Here is an 11,456-nt window from a genome sequence, read left to right on the forward strand (position 1 = left end):
GGTGGTTATTTGAGTCACTGTTGCCTTTCTATCAGCTCGAACCAGTCTGGCCATTCTCCTCTGACCTCTGGCATCAACAAGGCATTTCTGCCCACAGAACTGCCGCTCACTGGATATTTTTTCTTTTTCGGACCATTCTCTGTAAACCCTAGAGATGGTTGTGCGTGAAAATCGCAGTACATCAGCAGTTTCTGAAATACTCAGACCAGCCCTTCTGGCACCAACAACCATGCCACGTTCAAAGCCACTCAAATCACCTTTCTTCCCCATACTGATGCTCGGTTTGAACTGCAGGAGATTGTCTTGACCATGTCTACATGCCTAAATGCACTGAGTTGCTGCCATGTGATTGGCTGATTAGAAAAAAGTGTTAACGAGCAGTTGGACAGGTATACCTAATAAAGTGGCCGGTGAGTGTATAAGCACAATTATACAACTTCTAGCAAAAACTATGCAATCCCCATTCTCAGAAGATTCAGTTTTTTAAATTTGTTGGGGGGAAAAACAGATCACAGACAGGACACAAAATTAAAGTCATTTTAAGTGGCAACTTTCTGGGTTGAACAAATGCTCAAAGAAATCAAGCAAAACAATCAGAGGGAAAAATGTCAGGAAAAAAGGACTTATTCAATTTTCATTCCCAAAACTTAGACTTGCATCTGATTAGATCTGCTCGTTAGTCTGCAGGAAAAACAGGAGTGATCACACTTAGGAGAGCTGTTGCACCAAGTGCACTGATATGAATCATGGCTTCATCACGGAATATCTCACTTGAAATAAAGGAGAGGATTATCAAACTTCTTACAGAAGGTAAATCATCACGCAATGTTGCAAAAGATGTTGGTTGTTCACAGTCAGCTGTGTCTAAAATCTGGACCAAGTACATACAACGTGGGAAGGTTTTTAAAGGCAAGCATACCGGTAGACCACGGAAGATATCAACACAGAAAATGCACAGCCAAATAAATGGGGGATGAATCGAAGGAAACTCGAGACAACATCTGTAACCGAACTTTAGGAAACTGCCGCAAGGAAATAGGATCTACATACAGAAAAGCTAAATGAAATCCATCATTAATGCCTAAGCAGGAAAATATCTGTTACAATGGGCTAAGGAAATGCAATCGTTGTCTGTGGATGACTGGATGAAAATCATATTCAGTGATCAGTCACAAATATGCATTGGGCAAGGTGATGATGCTGGAACTTTTCTTCCATTGGAGATTCATAAAGACGAGTGCCTGAAGAAAACATGCAAATTTCAACAGTCGATGATATCAGGCCGCGTGTCGGGTGAATGCACTTGGGAGGCCGTCATTACACCTTCAGTCAATGCACAAGTTTACATTATTTTTGGACACTTTCTTATCCCATCAATTGAAAATTTGATTTGGGCGATGATGAAATCAGTTTTCATGATGCTTCCAACCCGCAAAGTTGCTCTGGCAAAAACAATCAGACAAAATTGGAGTCAGATTGATGAAGGGTACTGTTTGTCATTCATCAAGCCTTTTGAGGTTGCGAGCTGTTACAAAAGTCAGAGTTGGTGCAACAAAGTACCACTGGTGTGTTGAAGTATTACTTTGTTGTTGTTTTTCACAATTCAATTTTTTTCCTCAGAATTGATTGATTCCATATTTTTCCCTCTGCTTGGTCCAATTAACTGTGACCAAATCTCATATTTTTCTTGTTTTGTGTTTCTTAAAGTTACCATTTAAAATTATTTGTTTTGCGTCATGCCTATGATTGTAGTCTGATTTTGACTACTGGTAATTCCAGATTTTTTTTTTTTTTTGCAAGGGGTTGTATTAATTATTAGTGCAATGCTTGCTGATGAAGGGCCACCTCCAAGAGAGAAAATACAATTGATGCTTTTTCTGATTTTATGGGGGCTCCGCTGGCCTTTGCACTTCCCCACTTTTGAGCACAAATAGCCACTGGGCAGTGTCTATATCTGCCCCCTGATCAACATGGTAATGAAAAGTCATGCTCATGTTGGCACTGTGGGACTGGAAAGGGAGTGTCAAGTGGGGTGGCTGAATTGTACAGGACAGGACAGACTCAAAACAGGCTGAAAAAAGAGGGGGGGAAAGCCTGCTTTAATTCTTAAACATTTAATCAAAGCATATCACAGGCATGTCATTAATAAATGTATTAATTTGTCTTTTGTAAATTTTAACAGAGGTTGTTGAGCAGAGTTCCCCGCCTGTTCCAGTGGAGGTTTTCCCTGCTAATGCAGGCCAAGACATTGCACCGACTCAATCTGCAGGTATGATGCACTCATTTGTAGGGAGACTGAACTTTCCGCTTGCTCAAACCAGGTCGAAGTCTTGGCGCATGTGGTTTAATGCGTAATACATTCTTAAATATTACAACAGAACCTCTCAATCACAGTACAAATCAATTCATTGAATACATTATTATTATTACGTTGATCTTTTAAAATGACATCCCTGGGTTTGGGTGGAGTGGGGGGGCTAATATATATATTTCTATCTATCTATCTATCTATCTATCTATCTATCTATCTATCTATCTATCTATCTATCTATCTATCTATCTATCTATCTATCTATCTATCTGTCTATCTATCTATCTATCTATCTATCTATCTATCTATCTATCTATCTATCTATCTATCTATCTATCTATCTATCTATCTATCTATCTATCTATCTATCTATCTATCTATCTATCTATCTATCTATCTATCTATCTATCTATCTATCTGTCTATATAGTGTAGATAGAGATAGATCTGAGATTATTACAGTTAATCATCAGTTAATGACACGATATATGGGATTTTGGTGTCATAATTTTCTTTTTCCTTTCCTTCTGAAACAGAGGTGGATGAGTGCCAGATCAACCCTTATATCTGTGGCCAGGGGCTTTGTTACAACACAGCCGAAGGCTTCACCTGCCATTGTAATGAGGGATACCGCTTGAGTGATACACTGACCTCTTGTGTGGGTGAGTGTAAAATGCTAAGGCCATTAAGTTTAAAGATCACTTTATCATCATGTCTTTTTATATGGACAGAATGGTGTTTGCTACTTTTTTTTTTGCTTCATTCTTTCTATATTGTATACATTGTTCTAATGTTTGTCTAATTAGCAAAATGTCAGCGAGGATAGGCTTCAGTTATCCATGACTCAAATGAGGGAAAACAGGTGTGAATGGATAGGGAAATGTAAAAGGTAACTTTGAATTTAAAAAGAAAATTGCTGGTGAACTGTCATGTTGAAACAAAAATACAGCATTTTTATACTGTATGACATTCCGATGACATTACAAATGACCTTTCTCTGTATTTTTACGGCCTGGTCTTTAATGTGGTAATTAATACCAATTAAGTAGAGAGAAAAATATCCGGTTATGGTTTTCGTCAGCCCTAGAGGAGGACACAGAACTCTCTCTGCACTCCTAACAAAGACAAAAACAAAGAAACAACGACAGTTAAAACAATAAAATAATATCATAAAACAGTAAACACAGTAAAACAAACAAGTCGAATGATGAGTCAAAAAGCCAAAGAATAAGATTTGTTTTAAGACAAGTCTTAAAGATGGACAGAGTGGGGACTTGCTCAACGTTTAATGGGAGGTCATTCCAAAGGGAAGGGAAAAAAAAAAGATTGAGCTCCTCTGATCCCCCCCCTTCGTCCTCGGAACCTCAAGTAGCATCTGGTCCTCTGACCTAAGACACCGGGCAGGGCCCTTGGGATGGAAGGGCTCGGATAGGTGAGTTGGGGGAAACCATTTAAAGATTTAAAGACAAATAAAATAATTTGGAGATTTAAAATGAACTCCAAAATACGCAGGGAGCCAGTGAACGGAGGCCAGAATTGGAGTTATGTGCTCCCACTCCGAGCTCCAATTTGAAGGCGAGCAGCAGTATTTTGGACCAACTGGAGTTGCTTTGGGAGGACTGGCAGTCTCCAAAATGAAGTGCATTACAGTATTCCAGGTCCAAGTCAAGAGAGTGAGATGTACAAGCGGCACTGGAGCCAAAAACTTCTGTTTTCTTTTCGTTGGATTTGAAGCATTTCAGTGACATCCAGGCTTTCATTTCCTCCAGACAGGACAAAAGTGGCCTTGAGGAGGAAGTGTCCTCTTTGGTTAGCGGGACATAGATCTCACTGTCATCAGCATAGCAGTGAAAGGAAATACCACGCTTTCTTAAGATGGAACCAAGGGGCAGCAAATACAATGGAAAACGCAAAACTGAACCCAATTGCACAACATACGACAGTGCGGAGTTTTAGTTCTGTATTTTATTTTATTTTATTTAGTTGCATTAAAACCAAAGGAAAAAGACAAATTTATTGCTTATATGGATTTGGGTGTTTTCTTTTTAGTCTGAATACTCAATTATGGCTTTTTCCCCCCATATGATTCTATTGTTTTTCTAAACAGATTCTATGCTCTATTGTTTGTTCAGATTTAGATGAATGTTTGGAGACCCCATCTTTGTGCTCCGGTGGTCGGTGCCAAAACACCGAGGGTAGTTTCCTTTGTGTGTGTCCACAAGGATTCCTTGTTGACGACATGGGAACCGCTTGTGTAGGTCAGTATGTGACGTTTTTTCCTGACATTTTCATTAAGTACACCATCCATTTGACAAGACAAATGTTTTCTTTATGTCTTTATCTTAGTTGACACATTTACCAGTGTGTGAATCTGTTCTACCACACACGCGACAAACCAGAACCAGATACTGGGCATGAGCATTTCAATTTCAATTTCTGTTTTAGTTTTAGTCGGGTCTTCGTATCAATCTGTCACTTGAGTTTTCAATAGTTTGGGTCATGTTCATACTGTTTTTAGTACAGTCAGGTTTTAGTCAACTATAAGTCTGAGCATTTTAGTCTTATTCTTATTTTAATCTGAATTTTCCATGACTATTTTAATGTAGTTTTAGTTGATGAAAACTGATGATGTTTTAGTCAAAGATGACTGATGACATTTTAGCAGAGGTGGCAAATTCCAGTCCAGAAAGTAAAAGCGCTGCCAGAATTGGGCTTTTAGCTACTCAACCGGCAGGTGAATGAGCTCAATTACCTGCAAGTAAATTCCATCCTCTTTTTTCTGATCCAAATAACATATCGCTCATCGGAATTGAGGAAAAGGCGTTGTGACCCAGATTCCAGAAATAACACGACATTTTGTGACATACCTGAGATTTCATCACCTCTTGTTTTCGTTAATGACAATGAAAAGATATTTTAGCATGATCGATTTAGTAATAGTTATCGTCACGTGACCAGCATTTTTCATCCTAATTTTTGTTGATGACACCAGCATGATTACACCAAGTTATGCAGCTCGTGGTGGGTATTTAATTTTTTGGAAAATCGGCATTTGAGTCTTCCGGAATTTCTCTGAAAGACTAAAAATGCCAATTACGACACCATTTACGAAGGCCTCCTTGTCTGTACCTTCACTTGATTCGATTTGAAAACTCACGTCGTGGAATTTAGCGTTTGATTCGTGGAAAAAAGGATGAGATTACCCATACAACTGAAAGACAGGACGCAGCCAGTTGGGAAGTAAAAACAGTCAGTCTTGTGTGACTCAGCAAAGCCTTCCATCTGATTAAGCACTGGGTCACACAGAAGTTCCATAGACTATCAAGTAAGTATCAAGAGAATTCAAAGTAGGTGGAAATTTGGATGGAACCACGCTGACCACACTGTTACTAAAATCTGCACCTCCTTGCTGCCTGCTTCCTCGCTCTTACTCTGATATAAATATGAGGTAGTCAGTCATTTTGTGGTTTCTTGCCAATTCAACACAGAATTCCCCAACCACAAAGAGGAAACTGAATTGGAGCTGTAAGAGCAAACTAGCTGATGGTCATCACCCCAAAACTCAACCAAAACCTCCCCTCTTCCGTAGTGGTGAGAAAAGGATGCTGTTATAACTTTTTGAGGATATGTTTTGGTTTAGACAGGATATGGTCGAAACAGATGCAACCCATCCATTGATTTATAATACACTGAACACTTTTTTGTACCGGGTTGGGGGTGGGGGGCATCTGGGCCGAATGACTAACTCCGAGTCTCTCAGCTTCTTGACTTTTTCATGCAGTCTAATATGAGCTTCGCTATATTGGTTGTCAAGATGCTGCTTTACTGTTTTGACTTACTCTGACATGCTATTTGGGCTACCATATTCGATGTTGTTTTTCCAAACAAACAATGAAAGCTTCATGATGCAAAACATTTTTAAAGTACCTTTTTCTTGTAGTTGTTGGTAGTTATGTGCAGTTATGTGAAGACACAACAGTTGTGGAACTAAAACTGTTGTTAATCCAAGAGAGTTAAGATTAGTTTATGATTGTCGTATGCACAAGGTCCGCATGGCTCCATGTGGCAAAATCATATCATTTCAGCAACCACGCCCGTCCACGTGGCACATGGCAAATGCGCATTTGCTCAAATTTTCCACCTTGCACACCTGCATAGATGGCAATTTTCCGCGGATCCGCGGAAATCCGCCGTTTTATTTCTTAAATTGATCATTTTTGTGAATCGTCTAAATCCGTTGAGAAAATTTTAGGGGCGGTCAGGTACCTTATCGTCGAGTTTTCACGAGCTCTCCCGAACAGTCTCTCCGTTTTCCGTTTGTAAACAGCCCTGCGATTGGACGTGTATGAAACTTCAACTAATCAGATCACTGAAGGCATTATTTGTTGCGGAAGTCTTAGCTCGATTATATAGGGCCCAGCGATTGGTTAACTACAAGCGCTTGGACCAATCAAATTGCATGTAACATATTGTTTTACATGATTCATGGCGGCCTGTTCGTCTCGCAAATTCATTGTTCTGGGATCGTTTTGAGCGGAATTAAGAATTTTTTGAAGATCAGGAGTCTTCAATCCTAGAAATTAAAGGTATATACTTTTTTATTCAAATATACGAGGATGATATTTTCAATTTTATTTGGTATGCATTTGTAGCAACAGCATGATAACATTTATTTGTTTTTATTTGCGTTTTATATTCATATTGATAATTCACGTTTTGTCTTGGATAATAAAGCACGGTTATGCATAATAAATTGTATGCATAATAAATATTCACTATCACTGTATGAGGTAAGAATCAACAGCTTTTTATCACATTTACACAACACTTTATGAATACAAGTCATGAGCAAATCTTAAATATGGCAGGGAATGTGTTTACTTTTTTAGTTTTGATTTTGAGCAGCAAATCTGGAGTTACATATGCTCACCAGGAATGCATAAGCAAAATTGCACAACTTTTCACTTGAAAGAATAGTGGCGATTTTGGGATTTTTTTCTGTTCAATTTTCAAATAGTGTGTAAATTCAATACACTTTATCTTCAGCATGTTTAGTGCCACTTTTATAAGTAACCACGCCCCCGGCCAGGCCACGCCCCCGGCCAGGCCATGCCCCTTCCGCTTTTTTCATCACTCGCCATTGCCATCTATGCACCTGTGAAAATTTGTAACTTTGCAGATGGTCCACACCGCTGTCGAGTTAGAGCTGTTGTAAATAACCGTGTTTTCTACTTCCTGATTCTTTTTCATTTGTTTTTTTTAAATGTATGTACTGTTTATTGTTCACCCCAAACTGATGCTTATCATTGAACACCAAAAAAGCAGGAGTTTCTACTTCTATTGGAGTGAAGTGTCATTCATGTGCTGTAGATGTTTATGTCTGCAGCTGGGGCAAGTCACGCAGACTATAAATGCCGCAAAAGTTGTTTGCCTGATTGCGCACGTCTCATTTCTGCACAGGACGTACGTGCGTCAAATGTAAACCAAGCGTTAATCTCAGCTCCATAATTCTGTATGTCATTTATCGGAATTGTTCTCAACACTTCTGCAATAAGTACTGTACCACCTAAAAAAGTACCTCGTCAATGAACCGACATTAAAATACATAGTAGTAATCGTAGGACTATGTGTTGATGAAAATATCATTGTAAGCTATTGTAACATTATTAAAATGCAAATGAAATAAGTTAACAACAAATTAAAAAAAATAATGCAACGGAACTGTACTTGAAGTGATTCTTTTAAATAGCACTAGAGTGAGCCTGAGTTCCACATTTTGACAATCACTGATTTATGGTATATTATACCAAAGAGTAGAATGTAAAATTGTCTGTGGGGGTGATACTTTCCGTTATTCATATATTTTATTCGTTTTTCTTTTTTTTTTTTACAGATATCAATGAATGCGCAATCAGCACAGCGTGTCCGTCTGGCATTTGTATTAACATCCCTGGGGGCTACAACTGCGGCTCTTGCCCTCCTGGGTTCTTGGCTCAGGGAGGCCAGTGTGTAGGTAGGTCCAGTACTGCCGGCATATTTGTGAGTGAGTGGGTACATGCGTGCATGCATGCGCTAGTTATAGTCAGCGCTTCATGTGCATCTTCTTCCCATATTGCAAACACCTGAAAGGCAATCTCATTCATTTGGAGTTTCTACGCGACCGAGAATGTGATGTGAGGTTGTGGCTTCTCTATAGTGCAAGGAAAGTCAAACCGCTGTGTGGAGCTGGTGACAGGAAAGAAATATACCATGCTACAGGGTCATTTATAGAACTGAACGAGGCAGCTCACAGATGGTTTGCATGTTTCAGCCAAATGAGCATAACTGTGTGTGTGGTAGCCGTGGTAAAAGTAGCTGCACCGCAAAGGGTGATGACAGCAACTTTAATTCTATTACTGCGGAGCCTCTTTATCCTCAGCTAATGCGAAGTCATACAGTTGTTTATGTTGTTGATGCTGGCATGACTGCTATCTCAACAGTATGCAAATGGTGTAGTATGTCTACAACAGTGTTCATGTGCAGCGTTGAATTAAACTGATTCATTGATTGCTCTTGGCTAATCGGCAGTGTGCCAGTGTTGTTATTGTTTTTTTTTTTTTTTTTTTAATGTCTGCCTCTCAGTAGAGTGATCCTCGGTTCAAATCTTGGCTCAGGCCTTCCCACATGGAGTTGACATGCTCTGCCTTTGCTTGCATGTTTTTTGTTTTTTTTTTCCGGTATAGTCTGACTTCCTCACACACGTCAAAAAACATCTATGTTATGTTATAGAACTTTTCCATGGGTGTGAGTCTGACTCTAAAATAGAGTTTGTCCCTGCAACTGACTGGCAGACAGTCCAGGGCGTACCCCTGCTCTCGCCCAGAGTGAGCTGGGATAGGCTCCAATTCAGATGCAGCCCTTGAGAGGGCAAGTGCTTTCTGAAATAGATGGATGGATGATTGCACTTTTCACAATAAGCTATTATAAGGCCAGGTTATGTGAATTTGACTTTTTCTAAATCCATTGTTGATTTTTATCTTTTTCACATACCTGTTTATTGGTGTGCATTTTTCAGATATAGATGAGTGCCAGGATCAACGTGTCTGTACCAGGGGCCACTGCATCAACACTGAAGGTTCCTTCGTCTGTCAGTGTGGGCCAGGTTTCAGCGTGTCTCTCTCTGGTGACCAGTGTGATGGTACAGTATATGTAGGGCATTATGTAGTCCGACAGTGCAAATCATTTAAACAGTATTAAAACATATTCTTTGAAGAGGACTCTCAGTTTACTATGGAGACTTCTTTCTATGGTGGTTTCCAAGTTGGAACATGCTGTAGTCCAGGGGTCCCCAACCGCCGGTCCGCGGACCGGTACCGGTCCGCCGGGCATTTGGTACCGGGCCGCACAGAAAGAACTTGCCTTAATTCCGTTTTATTTATTTCGGAATACGAAAGATGTTTTATTTTGAAAACTTACCGGATTCTCCGTTACATCCGTCTGTGTCCAGCTTGACACACGTCAAGCCACGCTTCTCCGTAACGCGACCAATTAGGCTAAAAACAAACACCGGAGCTCGCAAAATGAGTAAAAAAACTGCTGGAGATCGCAAATGACGGCGGCCTTAAAAGTACGTTCGAGACAACTGGATTAAAGTTATGTCTGAATACTCTGAGATCGCCACAATAGCACTTTTGCTATTTCCGACATCCTACCTGTGTGAGGCGGGGGGATTATGCAGCAACGGCGACGAAAACAAAATTACGAAGTAGACTGGACATAAACCACACACTTGCGGTGTCATTGTCTCTCCTATTACCCCGAGATGGGACCGTCTGGTTGCAGAAAATCAAGCTCGGTGCTGTGGTGAGTCGTCATTTTCATGCACTTTGAATTTGCGTTGTATCGTATTTTGAAGGCATTAAACATTGCCATAGCGATTGGAGTGTTGCGGCCAGATTAGACGCTCCTTGTGTTTATTATTATATTTCGAAAACACCACAGTTTTCATGCAGCTCATACCATATTATTTTGTTGTATTATTTCCGCCACACCTTAAATGCCGGTCCCTGAAAATATTGTCTGACATAAACCGGTCCGTGGGGCAAAAAAGGTTGGGGACCCCTGCTGTAGTCTATCACTAACCAATGCAAACCGAGAGGTCATACTCGCGGTAAATATAAAATCATCTACCGTATTTTCCGCACTACAAGGCGCACCTAAAAATATTCAATTGTCCCAAAAACCGACAGTGAGCCCTATATTTGAAAACAGTTTTGAAATGAAAAAGGTCATTCAATGAAGTTCCGCCTTATAATTCGAAGTGCCTTATAGTACAGAAAATACGGTAATTCAAAACAGCATGTACAGTGGTAACTGAGTGCTACATCACATTTTTATGCCACCAGGCGAACTAGCTCCTTTCGCGCCATTCTCAAATCTTGAAATGTCAGGAACTGCAAAAGCTGAGGTATTCTTATCGCACTTGAAATTGTTCAATTTGTTTGTAGTCTGCCTACAATCCAAATATACAGCGGGTCTCTCAGATTCAAGTTGAACTACTTCCGTCACCACTCTTGTAACTCAAAACACTCATCGCAAATCGTCTTTCCCCATTCCCATAATTGTCTTCGTTTTGCCTTTAGTTTGTCCATCAACTTTAATTGGGTATGGCGTGAAGCAGCTTCTGTTTAGATGAATTGTTTACCATCTTCCAGACTCCTGCTTGTTGTCAAATGAGATGCCGTGCGGTCACTTGAACCATCAAATTTATGCTGACAAGTGAAAGCAAAAAAATAAGTGGGGCGCTTGTATCTGATGTCTCCACTGCATTTCTCTTCAAGTTATTTGCATTTCAGTGTGAAGATGAAAATGTATCACCAAGAGATTTTTTCTCTGCTGCAACAGTCACTGATTTGTGCTTGCGGCAGATGTGGATGAGTGTTTGGAGGAAGACGAGCCATGCAAGTCCGTGGGGGAGTGTGTTAACAACATGGGCTCCTACACGTGTACCTGTCCCCGAGGGTACCAGCAGATCAACGGCACCAGCTGTAGAGGTTAGCAATGTGAAGGAATCTCTCACTGTGTTTTTTGTCAAGGGTCACTGAAGCGTGACAGTGTGCTTAGTTAGCAGGTGTGGACGCATTATGGCGTTGACTATATATATATAT

At 40.2% G+C, this 11,456-nt stretch overlaps 1 protein-coding gene across 6 annotated transcripts in view; it reads left to right on the top strand.

Annotated features, from left to right (window-relative positions):
* ltbp1 (latent transforming growth factor beta binding protein 1) overlaps positions 1-11,456 on the top strand; it is a 96,270-nt gene that overhangs the window by 61,216 nt on the left and 23,598 nt on the right. For all 6 annotated transcript variants that reach the window (XM_019882124.1, XM_019882126.1, XM_019882127.1 and 3 more), the window contains 6 exons: positions 2,183-2,269; positions 2,847-2,972; positions 4,443-4,568; positions 8,204-8,323; positions 9,365-9,487; positions 11,217-11,342. In XM_019882124.1, coding sequence (XP_019737683.1) covers positions 2,183-2,269; positions 2,847-2,972; positions 4,443-4,568; positions 8,204-8,323; positions 9,365-9,487; positions 11,217-11,342 — 708 coding nt within the window. The remainder of the gene's footprint in view (positions 1-2,182; positions 2,270-2,846; positions 2,973-4,442; positions 4,569-8,203; positions 8,324-9,364; positions 9,488-11,216; positions 11,343-11,456) is intronic.

This window comes from Hippocampus comes, unplaced genomic scaffold (genome assembly GCF_001891065.2).
Source record: "Hippocampus comes isolate QL1 unplaced genomic scaffold, H_comes_QL1_v1.1 scaffold36, whole genome shotgun sequence".
In the NCBI taxonomy this organism is placed as follows: domain Eukaryota; kingdom Metazoa; phylum Chordata; class Actinopteri; order Syngnathiformes; family Syngnathidae; genus Hippocampus; species Hippocampus comes.